Source organism: Gymnodraco acuticeps, unplaced genomic scaffold (assembly GCF_902827175.1).
Source record: "Gymnodraco acuticeps unplaced genomic scaffold, fGymAcu1.1, whole genome shotgun sequence".
NCBI classification, from domain to species: Eukaryota; Metazoa; Chordata; class Actinopteri; order Perciformes; family Bathydraconidae; genus Gymnodraco; species Gymnodraco acuticeps.
Genome location: NW_022990295.1, coordinates 3,050,965 through 3,070,732, shown reverse-complemented (window position 1 = coordinate 3,070,732; position 19,768 = coordinate 3,050,965). Strand labels below are relative to the sequence as shown.

Sequence of the window (19,768 nt, the reverse complement as noted above, 5' to 3'; positions counted from 1 at the left end):
TTTAGAGGAGCAGGAAGAAGAAGGAAGGGAGCGGAGAAGACGAGAGAGGTCCCTGTGTTTGGTAAACAAAAAAAGACTTCTTCAATTGACGTTCCTTCTTGTTTGTCATTTGCATTCAGACCAGATGATTTACCTTATCTTAACATCTTCCAGAAGAGCTGGCTCCGTGTTTTATTGCCTTGTCTTACATTAAGTAGAGAAGCAAAGCCATTTTTTCTCACATGTCTGACAAGCCGGCAGAATCCTCAAATCATCCTCTCTCCTATAATTACTATGCCTTTATTTATTTTTTTAACCTGCCTCTTGAAGAAAATGCACCTTTCCACAAATGACATCCTGCATGGCCTGCGGTGTGGTGTGACTTCAAATGTGAACCACCTGGCTCACCCCACGGGATGACCAACTGCACTACATCTGTGGCCTCTGTCAGCACCCTGTCTATACTGCCAGCACTGTCTCAGTAACACACTGAAGGAACCAGCAGGTGACGAGGTGTCAAGAATCTTAACACTAGAACCGCCAACGGGTACAATTTACCCGCAGCTGTTTTTTGATTGTATGTAGGCCTAACTTTTTTTCAATGAAATATTAAAGTCTCCCAGTCCGTGACTTTTCCTGAAAGTGTGTTATGTAGCACCCTCTGTTATTAAAAATGGTCAATATGAAGTCAGATTGAAAAAAATCGACCAAAAAAAAGACATTTATACCCATATCCGCCAGCGGGTAATATTTACCTCATAGAAAATGCAGCGTAAACATGACGTGTTGCTATAGCAACGCCTTTTGTCTACTGCGGTTCCTTATAGATAGAGAGATAGATAGAGAGAGAGATAGATATATATATTGATAGAGAGAGAGAGAGAGATAGACAGATAGATAGTTATAGATAGTGTAACATCTTGGAGAATACAAGATCTTGGATGACTGAGCTCACGTTGAGGACGTAATGCATGTGTGCAGGTTACGTGCCAGTTGAATAAAGATGGACACTCGGAATGAGAGAAGTAGTCCGCGTCGTCTGTTTATGTAGACAATTATATGTCCATAAAACAGAACATTACAGATAGATCGATAGATAGATATAGATGGATAGAGAGAGAGATTTGTACCTAAACAAAACACAAGTCTAACATCAAGCGTTTAAATCAGCACTGGTAGCGATATTTTATAGCCTACTTCATGTTATCTGCACAAACTATATCATATGAAAAGCTGAGAGTCCACATATTCTATTGGTATAAAGTTTCATCCCTGTGCGATCAAAACTCACTGTTCTGTATGATAAATAAAAGAACATTGTACCTTGAAAATCAATAGCGGGTACATTTTACCCGTTGGCGGTTTTAGGTATACAGCGACCTCTGGCGGGTCTAGTGTTAAAGAGAGGGATATTCACCATGATTTATTTATTCATCTGCTTATCCGCCCAGTGTTCAATGCGATTGGTACTGTACCATGATTGAATCTAACAGCAATGATTGAGGATAAAGCGGAAGACAGCAGGAAAAGTCAGCCGTATGGTTGATGACAGACTCAGCTGAGCAACACGCTGGGACGGGTAAATTGTGCTCTGCAGACAGGAAAACAGTCCTTTTGCCTGCTGCTGTAATGCAGACAATTTGCTCCTGACAATGACATGGATCAAAAACATGTTGAGGATATTTAACATACATAATGTGATTCTCAAACTTTTTTCAATAATGTACCCCCTTTGAAAAATAAATGCAGCCAAGTACCCCCTGATCAGCGCAAACACTATTTGTTAGGGAAGAAAAGCCTATATAAAGAGGTAACTGAGAAACACTTAAATGCTACATTTCAAATGTTTACAATCCATCACTAAATTCATGGCAAACCAAGTTTAATATCATGCAATAACACTAAGACAACATTAGCTGCATTGAACTGATCTTTTTAATAAGTTGTACTTACAATTTAGTGAGAAACATGGGCTTGTGCTTCACTGAGAATCTTTGTCATTCTGACAGGGAGGCAACTGCAGTTATTACACTTCGTGTTTTGAAATATGTGTAACTCTAGTCTATTAATATAAAACCCACACTGCTCAAACTTTGTTACTTTTCCTCAAATTGGTATTTTTTTCATTAACATAAAATAAATCTCACGTACCCCCTGAAGTACTCCAACGTACCCCTAGGGGTCCGCGTACCCCCATTTGAGAACCACTGGGGATGGCACTCTAAATCTCAATTGCAATGTTCTTGCAAAGTTCTCCATTTCTAAACGATACTACTTTACATCAACCCTAAACTACTACATGTGTCATCTCAGACTGCAAACCCTAAACTAGTTTATTCGATTCGACATGTTTTTTTTCTCAATTCATGGATGGGCTGCGAAAGCACACAGCAACGGCACGTTTGACTACATTCATAATAAAGCACAAATGGCACATCATCTAAAAAGTAAAACACAAGGGGTGATAGAACTGGCAGACTGGCGCAACAGCATGTGGTGACTTGTGAGGAAAACATTTATTTCATGTTTTTAACAGATTTTAAAAACATAACATCATACGTCACTTATGGGGACCAGAGATCATTTAAAAATGTGATGAGTGCGCCTCTGACTCCCTGGTTTTGTGAGGGATTTGGGTTCTTCTGGGGCACACTTATAAGTGGCATTCCAAGCACGGGCTGAAAGTCATAAACAAAAGCCTGGAGGACAGACTTCAGTCTGCTGGGGGTGTCTGTGGCTAGCAGTTTTATTGAGCGCTGTGTCCCAATCTTCTCCTTCTGCCAGGATTACAGTCATCAGGCTTTGACTGACAACAGCACATCCCAGCCCTACAGAGAGCGGACGGACAGGCTTAAAAAAGTAATGTTAACGTATTTGAGGGGGGTTCATGGGAAGGCAGGAGGACACTGCAGCCTTAAGGAAGGAACCATTTGACCTCTTTCTTGCCCTTTGAGACAGTATATAAGAGTTGCAAAGACATTGTACTGAAGGTTTGTGGAGCTTTTGTGTCATATAAGAGTTTAATTATTACATATTGCTTGTGTGCTGTAGCTACATTGCTACAAGCCACCTAGCCTAACTTGTTCCAACACACCACACTTCACCACCCACCATGACCTCAAAAAGGGTGGGGAAGCCTACAAGAGGCACCAGATCGCTGACTTTAAAAAGCGAGAGTCCTGACTCCTGGCAAACTGTTGATTAGATAAGCATGGGACAAATTGAAAGCATCTTTATAGACACTAGTATCATAATTCATTGTAGCTGAGCAAGCATAATTATACTTTATTTTAGTTTCTATAGTCCCTCACTCAGTGTAAATAAACCTGCCGTCAACACACTGAACACAAGCAGAAGATGAGTCTTCCCCATCAGCTACCAGTTATAATGATAGGTCTAATGGAAGTGGATTGTGGGGATTACACATCAATAATGAGGCCTGCGGCTGTAGTATTTCCATTTGATGTCAGAGGTGTGAAATATTGGACATGCGAGTAGATTCAGCTACCAGCTCTGGAGCCATGGTTCTAAACAGAATGTGGTCAGTGCGATGCCACCACAGTAACTCACTACTGCATGCCGTCATTAATAACATAACAGTATGTATTGCAAAGATGATACATATATCATAGCAACCTATTATAACACTTTCCCCCTAATGGATTTTTTAAAATTAGAATTTACTTGGAGGCAGTTATTGTTAACAGTAAAGACAGAATACTGACAAGGCCTTCCCAGCTCGGACAAAATGAAACACTTCGACTGTATAATATTTAAAACATGGTGTCCATTTGAAAACTGCCACATAGCTGTCTGTCACCCCTCCTCACTGGTCTCCACCCATCCAGTGAACCACTGCTGTGGTGAGCAGTGGATACGCAGCTGCTTCTTAGGCCTTTTGTTGACTGGCTGAGTTTAAGCTCTGAATGCATTTTAATATGAATAGAGCAAGTCAGTACGATTACAATAAATTACCACAGGAAAACAGCTTTGCCCTTGACTGTCAGAGTTCCAGTCACTGCACTGACTTCAAAGGATGGTGGCTCCTTCTGGATTGCCATTGACCCCTGACATTACTCATCGCAACGCAGACTCGTCATCCTCAGCTCAATGCATAGAGCATAGTACTAACAAAGTCTTTTGAAATCTTGGTGATAGGGTGGTCTATAATGGCTCTCATAAAACTGTGCTTCCTGCTCAATTATGGCTGACTTTTCCTGACATGGCATAACCCTCCCTACCCCTCCCCCTTCATTTCCTGTCCCTCGTTCCTTTACTGTCAAATAAGAGTAAAGATGCCTTAGACACAAACAGCATACAATGTATGGTAAGTTGAATACTATAAAAAGATGTATTAAGCACTAACTATATCTGACAATTGTTCCCATCTGCTAAACAAGTGTGTGGTATGCAAGCAATTTCACACATCCACCTGCAGGAGAGCGGTGGCTTTCCTTTCCCAGCTGTGGCTGGATTATGTTGCTAATCCATGTCTTATCTCAGGGGGTCCTTAGTGGGGTGGTGGGTGGACAATGAATCCATAACGACCTTTTTAGAAACGAATGGTATGTTCCTCTGCTCACTGTGAGTCCGTAACAGAAGGGATTTCCACGAGAGGCTATTGGCAAAGTAAAGTCACTGCCTCGTCACAATTACTTTAGCAATTTGCAATTCTCCACCACTGAACTGCATCTGTGTTTGCAGACTACTAATGACAGGAGAGGATATTGCTGTTCGACTGTACTAATGTGTTATCATTACGATGACAAATGACATTGATAAGATGCTGAAATGCAGTCTCCCGAGCCATATTCATAACAGACACATAGCTTTAGCATTGACTGTCAACATTCCTTTCTACGAAACACTGACATTTTTGTCCCAGAGGTGCCTGAAAACATCCACGGTGAAAGTGGCTGAGGTTTTTGATTATGAAAAATGGTCCCACATAAAGTGTTTTGCATGGGTGCTTCCATTAGGAAATTGCAGTGGAATTGAGCAGGGGAAACACATATCTGTGTTCCCTGGTCAGCCTTTGTTACGAGGGCTTATAACAATGTGGGCAGGTATTAAGCATCTGTATTTGCAGGCAGGCCACTCTGGTTATTTGCCTAACAAATGACTGGTAGAGATTGTTGTGTACATGCACGTGTGTGTGATTCCTACCAAATCTCTCCCGTGTACTGGCTGAATGCATGAAACTAGACAAATGAAGATCATAGCACTTGTAATTAAACTATTTTTGGAGGTTGTTGGCTTCATACATTCCTGAAAGCACTTGCCTTTTGCTGTACAGAAAGTAATCTATGAGAAACAGTTTAATTAGATCATGGTTGTACTACCTGTTTAGACGGATCTTCCAGTTGACTGAAGCCTTGCCGGGCTCTCACTGAGGAATGCTATGCATGACTACTTAAATGTGTAGATGGGCCCACTGCTGCAGCTCAGGAACACATTCTCACTTATTCATAGCTCTAAACTGAAAAGTCCACATGGATTTTTTAACATTGTATATCTTATTTTGTATGAATAAAGTTATGCTTGTTTTCAAGATGGCAAACTTAACATTGTTTTTCAGTCTCATCTTTCTTATGAAGGCAAAATGCACCTGCAAATGTATCATAGAGCAAGGGTTCAGAAAGTATAAAGTTGTGTTCAACATCTGCCAACATGTTACACGACACAGGCAAAGACTAAGGAAATACAGTATAGTATCCTGTTCAGTTAAAACAATGGTTCTGCTAGTTGATTTCAAGTTTTCGAACTTTTAAAGTCGTGTTATGACGCAGTTGTTAAGCTAAGAAAAAAAAGGTACAGAAGTTAGATGACATTGTTGGCAACTTTGTGTTAACTGAGGCGCCACGTTATAGCAATCTCCTAATGTAGCGTTTTAACAAAAATAGACTTATTTTACTGATAACGCAAAAGGATACACTTGACATGACTTTGTATCAATCATGTAGCCAAACGTAGCTGCTCACATGAACTTACTGTTAGCAAACAGTTAGGGATATCAGAAACATAGAAAAATGTCCTCAACTCACCATTTTATGACTTTTTTCCAGAAAAATAACCTTATCCTTTCGCAGAAACAGGGAATAAGTGTTAAACGTGGTGCATTTTTGACTTCTTCACAACTTAAAACACATCAAAACACATCCAGTGCTCGCTCAGTGTCCTTCTTTTAACTTTACTCTCATCGATGCAAACTGACTCCATCCATGAACACCCTTTACCTCCTCCAAGCAGCTGATTGGTCGACGAGTCAACATAGTCCGGCTGTGATTGGCTGGACACAACGTCACTCAAAATTCCAACGTCTTCTCCGGTAGGATCGGCTTGGGATCACTGAGGAGTTCCCAAACGGCCACGTGACTACTGACTTGTGAGGTGGCTTCCTTTAAAACAGCTGTCCGGAGATGATGTTGGAAACGTTTTCTTAGTTCAAAGAAATTAACTTTAACATTTAAAAAACCATCAAGGCTTTTTCAAGAGCTTTGCTTGTAAAATATGTGTGTTTACATTGTCACTCTCCCTTCTATATTGTGATGGAGAGACAGCCAAGTTTGTTAATACTTTTCATTATCACCAATATTGTTGGAAAGAAACCAAGTAGTCCGCTTTGTAACAAAACCCTTTTAAAAAGGTTGCAATACAATACATTTTAGGCTGGAAGAAAGTGCCTGACAAACAGATTTCTGGTAAAATGGGAAAAACTGTCACACAGAACACAAAAAGTTAATTACTCCTATTCTGCCACCTACAGGCGGATGCTCCATTGCAGTGAAACTTTGCCCTTTTTCTATCATGGAGTAAACAGACATCCCCTGACTACATTAAGGGACATTTAATGGATATTTCACATCATATTTAATGCAGGACATTTACTGTACAGAACAACTGATACACTGTTTGTGAAGTTGTGTAAATGAGGAATTTTAATAGATTGAGCAGATTATCTCCTGTTAAAGTTGCTTTGACGACCCCCAGTCTGGTAACCACTGCTCTATTGCACAACCCTAATAAGGAAGAAAACCACGAGACACAATGCTGTTTGAGAGCCAACCATTTATTTTGTCACTCAAATTAACTCATGTTATTGCATTTCCCAACAGACAGGATGTTAAAACTTAGAGCTCCCAGGAAATCCTCCACCCATCTCATAATGTTAATGATATTATTTCACAACAAATGAAAAGGTGGAGTGAAAATCAAACACTCTTCGATATTAGTAATGTTTTAGTAATAATATAGTAAGATCACATGTACAAAACACTCCATTAAAAAGGATAGAATGTGTAGCTTCCTCTCCATCGTCCTGAGGCAGATTACAGACATTTGGATCATTTTGACGAGCTAAACTCAGCTTCATACTTCTCAGGTTCAACTCAAATGTTGCTTAATACTGTAAAGCTGTTACTTTTGAACATAGATTCATACTTAGGGTAAACATTATATGTCTATTGTTGTGGAATATTTTCCAAGGCCCATAACTTTGACCCAGTGTATCAGTTCAAACTGTCCTGACTGAGCACAGGCACCTGTAACCTTGGCTGCTGTGCTCTCAGTGTTTTGTCTCCCTGTTCCTGCCTGTTGGCGTCAGCTGATAGAGGTGTTATCATTCTATCTTGTTATGCAGCATGTTGATGATGCTCTCTGAACTAGCTAAATACTGGGGTAGAGTTCTTCAGAATTGACGTGGCAACTCTACCGTGAAGTCAGAACCTCTGACTCTTGGACTTGTGATGTGAATCCTCCGGCCGTTAACTCCAAATAAACCATCATGTGTTTGACATCAAAGCTACTGCTCCTACTGTGTCTCCTTCCTGAGTCGGTGACTCCCACTGCATAGCTACACAGAAGTTTCCTCTACATCTATAATTCTTCCGAGTATAAACAAACGTACATATGAGCTAGAGTGGGGCCTCTGACAAAATTGTGAGAAATGTAGAGGACCCGTTTGCTGTTTTGAGTGAACCAAACGAAGCTTCTGATGCCAGAGATACGACAATGGACAATCCGAACACACCATGCCAAGGATCCCAGTACAATGAGGCTATTGTGTGAAAAACAAAAACATCTTCCCGAATTCTTATTTTGCATAAGTAGAAATAACACTTTTCTTGATGCAAAATGCCCCCAAAAAAGATCAGGATCAACATTAGCTAATCCTTAACACCGGTCATGCATTTCAACATCAAATCTAAATTTTGAACAAAAAAATGGAGTGGGCCAGTCCTTCAAAAGGCGGTAAATATTTCCCTCTCTTCTGAGGGAGGACTCCCAGTGCAGAAGCACCAGTAAATGGACTGATCCAATTGTCCACTTAGTATGTAATAGCTGCAGCGAGTAGCCTAGAGAACCCCATTGTTTAAACGTAACTAATGTTCTTTCCTACTCTGCCAAATCAGCACCAAAGGGCGATGTATTAAAAAACAAGCTTCAATTTGTAAGGTTGTGCTCCTGCATGGCTCTTGTAAAAAGGTGTCATGATTATTTTATTGTAAATAAATAATCAATAACATCAGTTGTAAACTGGATATTTTCCAACCCAGTGTTCTGAAGTTGATAAAGTAAACTAGCAGGGTCCTTTCCTACTGCCCCATATAACCAAACCTAATGACATCTTATCAAAAATAATCCAACAACAAAGTAAAGCCCGAGGGAAAACAATGTAGCAACGTTTAACAAAATAGTTCCAGACATGGTTAAACTGTAGGGGCCTTTCAAATCACAAAAGTAATTGATGATACATTTCCAGATTGGAAAGCTGTCTTTTTCATAATCATTTGCAAATATTGTAAGGAACTGCTGGTGTTTCACCAAAGGTCAAGAGACATAATGATGTCCTGAATTACTCAGTTGTTTTGAAAAGATTCTGTCGGTGCTTGCTTAGACATAATGAGAAATATACTATCACTGCACTATCAAAAAAACCTGTCTTGTGTATTTTGTTCTGGGCTCACTTGCTTGACTGAAGGTCCATCCTCAGATGTTAAATTCAACTTACATTGTTGACTTTGTGCTTTGCAATACTGAAATTGCTCCCACAAAAGCTTTACTAAACAACAATCCATCAAGCTCTCGCCGCTCTCAAAGTAACTTCACACATCACTCGAAACGGAAAAAATATGGTATCTTCAGAAAATATCCTCGGTGGTGCCCATTAACTGGCGTGGGGTTTGACAGGAGCTTCAGAGCGACCCTCCATGGCGCCATTTCCAAGGGCCGGCTTGTTTCCAAAGTTCCAGTCCACAGGGTTGAGCAGCTGCATGGTCTTCTTGTGTGTCCAGATGGGGTTGAGGACGCACGTGAGCAGAGCGAGGCCGATGAAGAAGAGGAGGAGTAAGGGCGTGGCCATATGGGTTCTGAGGTCGCTCCAGTGGGTAAAAGTTACCCACCACATGTGGTATGTGAGCACCATGCGACAGTGGAAAGTGTGGATCATCACCCACTGGTTGGCTCTCCAAAGCAGGGTGCGAGCCCAGCCAGCCTATCAGGGAAGAGAGACAATTATATTAACAACATTGTAACTTCCGTTTACTGAAATCCGATCTGTGAGTAGGAGGAACAGAGAAAGGTAAGGTAGTGGCTCAATCTTTTTTTAGTAGAACTTCCTCTTTCTAAGAATTTGGACTTTTATCGGTTGATCTGAAACCTTGTGAGACTTCCTGTGTTAGTTGAGAAGAATCTATGAGAGCATGTCTATGTTAATTATTGTCCATATCCCTGCTGATTATACTAACTTCAATGTGCCTCATGTTGCAAATGAGTCACAGGGTTTCCATCACGGGCGATCGCAGACGACAAATACCTGTGACTAGTCATTTGTCCAGAGAATTAATGCCAATTGTCCGTTATACATAATATAGAATCAGTAATATTTTTGTATATCAATTAGACACCGATTAATTTTGTATAATAATTCTCACGTAACATTTTTGTATTATTGTTTTACACATTCAAAATAAATCAAATCAAAATTGTAACCTTTCCCCACCAGATATTAGTGGGTTTTTCATACAGTGAGAAAAGGGTTTAACAACTAGAGCCCATTGAACCAAACAATCATTTGGTTAATGCAATTTTTCTAAAATGAGATGAGGGAAGGATGCCATGTATGGAGCAAAGTAGCTACAGTAAGTCTTGCAGAACCCAATACACCAGCAGGTCCCTACCTTCAGTAACATCCAGGATATACATGTGAAAGGCGTGCTCATCTCCAGCAGCAGTGTAACCATCGGCAGGAAGTGGCCCACTGAATCACACACTACCGCTCCTGCGTACCCTGACAGGGCAAATAAGTGGTGTGTCGCCAGTGGCAGATCAAATGACCGAAACGCCACACTGGAAGCATGAAGAGCTATATTCTCAAACACAAAGAAGCCTGTGGCTGTGAGGACGTTGAACCAGGACCAGTCTTCCTGTCCTCTCACTTTGTCTCTGGTTAATGCTGAGTCCTCAGTCAGGCACCTGAGACCCACTACAGTGCTCTGGATGCCAAAGGCTCCCCGAGTTGCAGCCAGGTTCCAGAAGACCTTCTCCTTAGCTATCAGGGACTTGTAGGTGCTGGAAAAGGCCACAGACAGGAGGTGGGAGAGGAGGAATATCCCTGCATAGAAGCCAAAGCCTAGGCCAATAAGGTGAAGGCGGTAGTCCCAAGAGAAGTACTCTGTACTGGGATGGGGGAGAGGGCTGGGCTGTTGGTCACGATCCATGATGTTTGAGGGAGGGGCTCAGCTGAAGGTGAGGCTGGTAGGTGCATGATATGTGGGTCACCTGCATGACAACAGAGAACACACATTAAATACATTACTATAGCTAGAAACAGACGACAGAGGCTCCATTTAGTAACACGACTGTGTAAATGTTTCATATAAAACGACTTTGTTCAGCTTTAATGAACCTTAAACAGTTGTGAGAGAACTTTGTCTGCACTCGGTAATAACTACACAACCAATTCGACACCAACTACAATGTATCGCTTTATTAGTTTAACGCTAGACCAAACTTTAAGTCCCTTTAAAACATGAGGAGTCAGTCAGTTTTAACCCCAACATACAGTTACCGTGTTGTGAAGTTAGCACACAAACACGACGAGTAAAACGTGTGACTTAGTTGGTTTAAAGCAAACGAAATACTAATATGGCCAAAGCAGTCATTGTTACTCACCACACACTAGTCAGCGGACATCATCCAGAACATATTCAGCAGAGGAGTTCCCACTGAACACGGTGTCCCGGTGCTTTGTCTGTTCGTGCAGTTTCCACAATACACATCACGATCATACCACTTCAATTTGGTCATATGACTTGCAAACAGGAAGGGACGCCCACTTTAAACATCCGGACATCCCATTGGTCAATACATATCTTCAGGGAGAACCCCATCCTATTGGTTATCTCCTGACTCGAATTGTGTCTATGAAGTGTGGTTTGTCTCTGTTATAAAACCAAACATTGCATAGTTACACATTACCAATGCTCAGGAAATAGTCCTACACAAAGTTAATAGCAAAGATAGATTAAAAAAAATCTGATTATATACAGTCACATTTTTCAATAAATATGTAGGGGGTACTTATTTAAAATGATTATCATTTGATATTTCTGACCTTCATGTGCAGGAAATGGTGAAGCTTTTGTTCTCATATGCACTGAGCAGGAATCAATGTGCACATTTGGCATGTTGCCATAGTGATAACACACATTCACACATACAGATAACCACAGAACTGATGGAGGAAACCCACAGGGACACAACATGCATATGCACATACAAAGGAGCTGGGTGAAAACAGGACCCTGTTGTGATGTGCTCCAGCTCCACCACTCAAACACCATCAGAAAAAAGTTCGTGACCTTACTAGGCTACTGATTTGCTCTCAGTCAGTTATCTGAGACAGTATCTGTAATGTTTATGTGATCGGCAGTGGCTCAGTCAGTATAGGGGATTGGACTGTGAGCCATAGGACGCCGGTTCAAGTCCCCGACCAGACCTAAATATGGAGTGTGGACTGCTACTTGGAGAGGTCCCAGTTCACCTCCTGCCCTGCCGTGGTGCCCTTGAGCAAGGCACCGGACAACCCCCTTCCCTCACTCCCATTGCTCCCCGGGCGCTGTGCAATAGCTGCCCACTGCTCCTAGTACTAGACTCCTGGTACTAGGATGGGTTAAATGCAGAGGCCAAATTTCACTGTGTGTGCTGTGTGCTGTGTGCTGTGTGCATGTGTGATCATTAAAGAGGGTTTCATCCCTGTTATGGAAATAATTGTCATAGACGCCAAGATGTGACATACAGGACAAACCTTGATGTCTGTTTACCTCCTTTAAGGACACAGGCTGCTTAGCCAATAATGTTATTGTTCCCATTCTGTGACCGGTCAATACTGGGTCACAGATGGTCTGTGTTGTGGGTACACTGGGACACTTCCTTCTCTGTATTTGTGGACTCCAAGGTGTGAAATCTTCGAGGTCATAAGTGTCCGACGCAAGTAACTCAGTGTTCCCACACTGTTTAGGCTATCTTCTCAAATATGTTGTTTACTCTCTGCGAAACCAGTTAGATGGGCTGGCAAGAGAGAGGCTCTCCAGAATTGACGTGGCAACTCTACCGTGAAGTCAGAACCTCTGACTCTTGGACTTGTGATGTGAATCCTCCGGCCGTTAACTCCAAATAAACCACCAGTGTTTGACATCAAAGCTACTGCTCCTACCGTGTCTCCTTCCTGAGTCGGTGACTCCCACTGCATAGCTACACAGAAGTTTCCTCTACAATCCCTCCCAATATTATTATTATTATTATCTTCTTCCCACTGAGGGTTTCATCCCTCCCAATATTATTATTATTATTATTATCTTCTTCCCACTGAAAAAGGTTGAGGTTTTTTAGCCATGCCTCCCACAACTGTTAGGAAATGTTGATAAGGTTCCCCAACCAGGGCCTCAATCCCTGGAAAATCTATTAACCGTAACTATCAAAGACATCACTTCTTGCTATGGGGGCAGGCCTTCCTACAAGGCAGCACTTATTACACTTTATGTATCAGTAAAAAGTAATAAAAGGAAGAAATAGTAATAAAAAGTAAAAACAAACATCTGTAAATTGATCAACCCATGCATTTCTCTCTTTGTCCAACAGGGGGTATTCTTGCCTTGTATTTGAGACTGAGAGAAGGATGAGTTCTATCTAATGTTTGAATGGAAATGCCCTAACCCTATTAATGAATGACTGACTGATTGCTAATCTACTTTTATGACATCTCCAATAAGATCAAAACAGGAAGATTCGTTATTGTTGTTAAATGATTTGCATCTTCCTGCTAGATATACGGAATAGGAGAAATGACAGCTCGACAAAGACATGTGGGTGAACAAATGCAATCATTTGTCTGATTCACCAATAATGCAATGTTGTTCTTGTCAGCTAAGCATGGATGCAACATATTGAGAAGGACTATTCACATCCAACTTGTCTAATTTTATATTTGTCGGATTTGATTTGATGGTGTCTTGAGTGATATTATATTTTATTCATGCCTTAATTATACTTTTCAGTGCCTTGACAATATGAAATAAAACCTTTGTGTTTCATTCATTCATTTTTTCACTAATTGTTATATGTTTTACTCGTATTGGCAGAGCAGTAAACAGGCACCACACAGACAAACTTTTTTTCAAACTTTTTCTTCAAAAAATTTAATTGCAGTATTATTTACACTGGATGACCTCAGCAATGACCAAACTACTCAAAGAGGCAAAAATCTTTCAATAGCTCAGCTAGGTAAGAACGGAGGAAAAGGATGCATTTGTTGTTGCAAACTACTTAAATAATACAAAAATAACCCAATGATACATTAACTTGCACTGAAGTAACTCACATTTAAAAATGCACATGTGATTGACTTAAATAAATACATAACATATCAGTGGGACAGTGTTGTAATTTCAAACGAAAGAAAAGCCTACATTCAGAATCAGTATTTCGCATGCCATCATATCAGCTTGTAAAAAAAAAATAAAAAAAAACGACAACAAAACATGAGCAAATGCAGAAAATAGTAATGTTTCAATGAAGCATATATTATATATTTATATATATCTATATATATTTCTTTACAAATAATGAATATTTGGCATTATATTCATCTTAACTATAGATATGATATACAAGAGATGAAAATAGTTTTAGCTAAACGACTACCTTTTTAATTTGTATCTAGTAATTATAGAGTTTCACATTCCAAGTTCAAGGAAGTGTTGTATCAGTCAGTGAGTCCGACACTTCTTTCAACAGCATGGTTACGAAAAAAGTTCCCTTGAAATATTTCACATCACGGGTTCAAGATTTAAAAGCAGACAGTAGACAGTCGCACCATAAGTGGAGCCACAGATGAAATGATAGAAATATGCGGTTGGAAATAGGAAAATGTGGGCGATGGCAGAAAATGTTTTGCTTACTTATAATTCGATGGATGATAATGTGGCTGTGTAGAGTAACAATTTTACAGTATGCTGGATAAGTAAAAAAAGATGGCACTTGTAGTTATTTGCTGCCCTCATGATTAAATGTGACACTTTTCTGCCCTTGGGGTTTTCACATTTTTGTGATTTTGGTGGAGCTGTTAAATTACCATCATCTCACCACAGTCACGATGAAATCCTCTAATGCTCACAGTATCACATGCGCACCACACAAGCATACATAAAACACCAACTTTAGTACGTTTCAAGGAAATCCAAGATCACTTTGTTATGGGAGTCCTTTTTAGCTGTGCATGTGTGTTCATATCTACTTGAATGAAGTGTGAGGAAGTTCAAATCTTTTCATAGATGAAAAAGTTAACTGTGAGACAAACTTGACCCAGCCATTATAGCTGGGAGAGTTTGTTAGAAAAAGGCTTGGAGGGAGTCTCAGGGGTACCAAGGTAATATTTTCTTTTCCACAAAGGGAAGGTCCTTAAACTAACTTAACAGCTCTTACCTACACTGTTCAACATTCTTCGCTCCCCCTTGACTACTGGAACTGAGTTATGTTAATTATGTGGATGACTCTTCAACTAAACCAAGTTTTTCCTCACAGCCCTGATCAAGTTGCATACAGGAGAAACTTCCTGTTATACTTGTAGTGCTGATGCTTAAGTTCTACAGTACAGGCCACTATTCAGCAATACATTTATCAACACAAGCTTTAAAGGGCCTCAGAGGCTGCTTGCTTGATCTCGCCAAGGACCCGAAAATATTACATAAGCTGCTTTGCTTAGTCAAAGGCAGGCGAAAAAAATTCCCGGCACAGCGCCTATGTGATCGTCACAGAACAGCCTTCCAGCTACACAACAGCAGCAGTTTGGGGCTCAGCACGGCACTCTCGTCTCCTCTAAGCCAGCATATGTCAGGCCGTGTCTGTCTCTCGGCCGTCTGCCTGCCACTGTGGCAACAGCAGGGGAACGTCTCTGCTCTGCCAACTGCCTGGCATCACATACCCCGACGCTTTCCAGAAACACACTGTCATATTGTTAAAGGTCCCTGCCTCTGCAATGAAAAAAACCCAACAGACTTAAGGATGGGTGTGCTTTAAAAGAAATGTGTAATCTAGAGATGGGCTTCTAAAAGCCACATCTTTAATTGAAGTAGTGCACTACATATTTGAAATACTATCTCTGACTTTGGTTACTTGGTGGTGATTTGTTGGACTGAGTATACTTGTTGGCTCTCTGAAATGTATTGTCTGAGCTCTGCTACAAGAATTTATATTTAAACGATGTCTCACGCATCATGATATGGTGAATGTAAGTAAAACACACTGAGAGCCTGAATTCTCACACAGTGAGTCCTGCATATGATCAAAACATCGGAATGTATTTGATAAATAAATACAATTTGTGGCACACAAAAAAAAGTTATTATAATGTATGGTTCAGTAACCAAAATATGTTTCAGGAGAAAGCGTATGGTTTAGAGGGGTGTGTGTGTTAGTGTCTGTAAGAGAGATGTATAGGTCAGGCCACAGTTGGGTAGTAATGGAAATTAAGCCACGTTGACCCCTGATTTAACCTCTCTTCTCTGAATGTCAGCACTGTGCTACAAAAACAAGATTCACACACAAATAAATCAACAAAACATGTATGCATTAAAATATATATATTGAGAGAAATGTACTTTGTGTCACTGATAAATCTCCCGAGTCACATCCCATAACGAACGATGGCACACTTGCTCAACCAAAATGTAATGTATTGATCAGCTGATTGTTTTTCTAGTACTGTATTTATTGAATAAAGAGCAGTAGCATTTAGTTTGTTGATTATCCAATGTTTAACCCAATTTTACCAAGAGATGCCAGTTTTTAGGCCAGTGATTTGAATACTGCACATTCACTGCATTAGCAAGGTGAAATTGGCAACGTGATTGAGACTGATATTCTGTCACCAAAAATGAATAATAAAGTGCAGAATTTTTGCATCTGTCTTAAGATGAATTTACCTTTGGGTGAAATACTTAAAACTGCCTAGAAGTCAATTCTACCAATATAACCAATACAGACTCCGGTCTAAAGGCCCATAACTTCAGGTTTCCACTTTTACATTACGTATCATGACTAGATAGCACCAGTTATTCGTATATCCATTGCTAAATGTGTGTATGTCAACCCTTGCTAAATTCTTATTAACAACTGGCTTAATTGAAATTGGTGATTTACTAAATGGCACCATACAAACTGTCAAAAAGGTCTAAGCTAGTAAGCATTCAGTATTTAAAATAGAAATGTGTTTCCGAGTTAGCAGTATTTGCTGGCTGGCAATATCTGACTATGCTAAGTATCAATTTAGCCAACAAGTTATGCTAACAATAATTATTAGCCGGCACGTTATTAGCATACGATTATTAAATGTGAGATGTGTTGTGTTATTTCTATGACCTTAAAAATGTTAACATTTTACCTTATTGATAAAAGACATTGAAGACATTTGATATTAAGTATTTAACTACTCAAGCTCAATGTGTCATACTGTATGTTACCAAGCTAAAATGTGCTTGCCATTTGGTTCAGCTAGCTAGGTTGGGCTAGTTATACGAGCCAGTTAGTATATGCAAGTAGTTTGTGTGTAACTAATTACAAACAAGATTTGTTTGTGAAGTCAACTTGTTTTAATATAATGTGGAAACCTTCACTTAGCCCTGTGTGTAGGCTAAGGTTGAACATAAGAGGAGCTGGAGCAATTGACTATGATCTCAAAACTACTGTATGATGGGATTCAAAGTCAAATGTATCAAACTAATCCATCATATTGTGACACAACATCCCACACTGGTCTGCACAGCCACAGACAATATCTTATTCCTTATGTGTTTCAACAAACTTGTGATGTTTAAGTTATTCGAGACTTGCTGCTCGCATCATTTTAGCTTCATTCATTTCCAACCTTGCCCGGTGAATGCAGTTATGATAGTTCTTCAGGGGACTTTTATCTACACAGAAGCTTTCAAGGAATATGAAGATTACAAATCACTTATTGGGTGACTGAAACTCATAAGCAGATATTTTGTTTAGGTTTTGGCAGTTTTCCTATCACTCCTGATGAACTGTGGCTGAGACTTGAAAGAGCCTGAGAGAGGTTTATTAGATGAAAATACAGCAGTTTTGTTTTTTGTTCAAGTGATTGATATTTGCAACAAATCTAGACTTGTCAAAAGCAATAGAGAGACAAGAAGTGAACATGAGAACAAAATAAAATAAAAGATGAATATTCTTCCCGCTCACAATTCAAAAATACAACAGTACTATTGTGAATGTGGGTATGTACATTTCCCTTGGAAATAGAGAGAATTGTAATAAGTGCATAAGTGCATTTGTCTACACATTTTGATCTAAGGAGTTACACAAACCTTCATAGTTTTTTTTCTACTGCATCGACAGAATGAAAATGTTGGCACAAGACTTGCATGTTTTCAGCTTCAAGTAAATGTCGATATTAGAAAGTTGGCAATGAGATATATAGGAACGTTTTTTGAGATGTGCATGTTGATGAGCTGACAGATGTAGTCCTTCCACCAATCCAGACCGAGAAAAAACGTTTGACCACAACCAGATTGAGTAGAAAGCTGCATTTTTCAACACTGACCAGTCCAGAGCTTATAAGGGCTGCCTGAATAACCTTGAGTGGGTGATCAGTGCCACATGCACGTAGTTGAGGTATTTCAAGCATTGGCACTTTTCAAAGTGTTTGAACTTACAACAATTTTGTGATATCTAGCTTGTAATTAACATTTACCCCCCAAAAAAGACCAGAGAAACAAAACAAAACAAAAATTATTGAAAAATACTGAAGGGTTAACTCACTTTGACAATTTTTGAACTTTAAATAAATTATAGTTTCTCTCATTTACTCGTTTTAGCTCAAAGGCCTGGTTGCTGGTAGGTTTTCAAAGCTGCACTTTTTAAATGGCACTTTGCAAAATGCTGAAAAACTACAGCCTTACCCATCCAGGACATTGGATGAGAGAGTGTGTAGGCTGGGGATCACAACGCCCAGCAAACCAAGGAGAAACCCAACCAACCCATGTCAGACATACATTTCTGCTAACACTTATCCTGGCAATGGGAGAAGAGGCTCGGCACATCCTACAGACCAATGGGGTTGGCGATGGGCTCTGAGGATGGCTATTGAGATCAGACAACAGATGAAGAAAGGAAGAGTAGAGAGAGTAGCAGTCTAGAAAAAAGGCTAGTTTTAAAGTTGTTTGAACGTGGGCGCAGGGAGACGTGTCGACCCTGGACCCCGCCTCTTTAAAGTCTAGTCTGAGCCTCGGGAATATAGATCTCGATGCTGTCTGCTCGCTCCGAGGCTGAGTTCTGCCGGAAGGAGGCCGCGCGCTTGCATGCCATGAGCCGCCGCCGGGCCTCCTGCCGTCCCCGGTCCGGGAGGTCCAGGGATTTCTCCCGTGTCACCAAACTCCTCTGTCGAATTGTCTTCTTTGGTACAGGAGCCGGTGGCTTTAGGAAGAACAGAGGATGATTAAGGGGGACAGCAGTGATCAAAAAACACCAACAAACCCAAGTGTTGAACATTTGTATGCAGCCCTGTTGGCATGTTTTGATCTGATCACAAACAAATGTGACATGTAAGGTTGCCAACTGTCTCAAAAGCCTGGAAAAGAAGGCATAATTATGTATTTATTTAATAATTCCTGTTACACATGGTTAACATTCTGTCAGTGATTTATCCATTTTGTTGTATTCAATGATGATTTGAAGATTGGATTTTGAAAAATGCTTTTGTTGGATTTGTTTTGTTATTTGGACTCTGGTTTTCATGATTTGCTTTTAACCCAAGGCTGCTTGGGAATAGTTAAATTGAAGTCCCAATAATAGTCATTTTTTTCACATACAGTAGACAAAGAATTGGACACTTTGGAAGTCCTTTAGAAACACATTTGTGCTTAGGGAGTATTTAAAGAGTGTGGCTGAAAAGGAAGCAGCAACAATCTTCCATAAAAGTATTTCTGGTTTTGCAAATAAAAATAAGAAAATGTAGATATTTAATATGCATAGAAAATATAAAAGGTTGTATTGATACGAAGGTCAACAGATTTAAAGTAGTCATTGACTTGTACATGTGTGGTGTGGATAGATAGAGTTGATAAAAAAGCAAAAAGTCTTGCTTACATACCCACTTGCTTAGTGACCCACCCTTTTTCTACCCTTCTCCCTGCTTATAATTTGTTGTATAGTCCCTAATCTAACATTTTCAATCAAGTTCATCTTAATTAAAGAAGGATCAGGGCCTAGC

The 19,768-nt window shown here is 40.1% G+C and overlaps 3 protein-coding genes across 9 annotated transcripts in view; all 3 read right to left on the bottom strand.

Annotated features, from left to right (window-relative positions):
* arhgef10 (Rho guanine nucleotide exchange factor (GEF) 10) overlaps positions 1-6,209 on the bottom strand; it is a 59,718-nt gene extending 53,509 nt beyond the window's left edge. For all 3 annotated transcript variants that reach the window (XM_034222289.1, XM_034222291.1, XM_034222290.1), the window contains exon 1: positions 6,024-6,209. The gene's annotated coding sequence lies outside the window, so the exon portion shown is untranslated. The remainder of the gene's footprint in view (positions 1-6,023) is intronic.
* Positions 6,210-7,027: 818 nt separating this feature from the next.
* cln8 (CLN8 transmembrane ER and ERGIC protein) lies at positions 7,028-11,305 on the bottom strand. Its single transcript, XM_034222532.1, has 3 exons — positions 11,152-11,305; positions 10,158-10,758; positions 7,028-9,472 (listed from the first exon to the last, which is right to left on the bottom strand). Exons 2-3 carry the CDS (start codon positions 10,695-10,697, stop codon positions 9,146-9,148), a joined length of 867 nt encoding a protein of 288 aa, XP_034078423.1. The 5' UTR covers positions 10,698-10,758; positions 11,152-11,305; the 3' UTR covers positions 7,028-9,145.
* Positions 11,306-13,648: 2,343 nt separating this feature from the next.
* The window catches only part of dlgap2a (discs, large (Drosophila) homolog-associated protein 2a), a 198,073-nt gene continuing 191,953 nt past the window's right edge, over positions 13,649-19,768 (bottom strand). For all 5 annotated transcript variants that reach the window (XM_034222526.1, XM_034222527.1, XM_034222528.1 and 2 more), the window contains one exon: positions 13,649-18,972. In XM_034222526.1, coding sequence (XP_034078417.1) covers positions 18,766-18,972 — 207 coding nt within the window. In that variant the 3' untranslated portion in view covers positions 13,649-18,765. The remainder of the gene's footprint in view (positions 18,973-19,768) is intronic.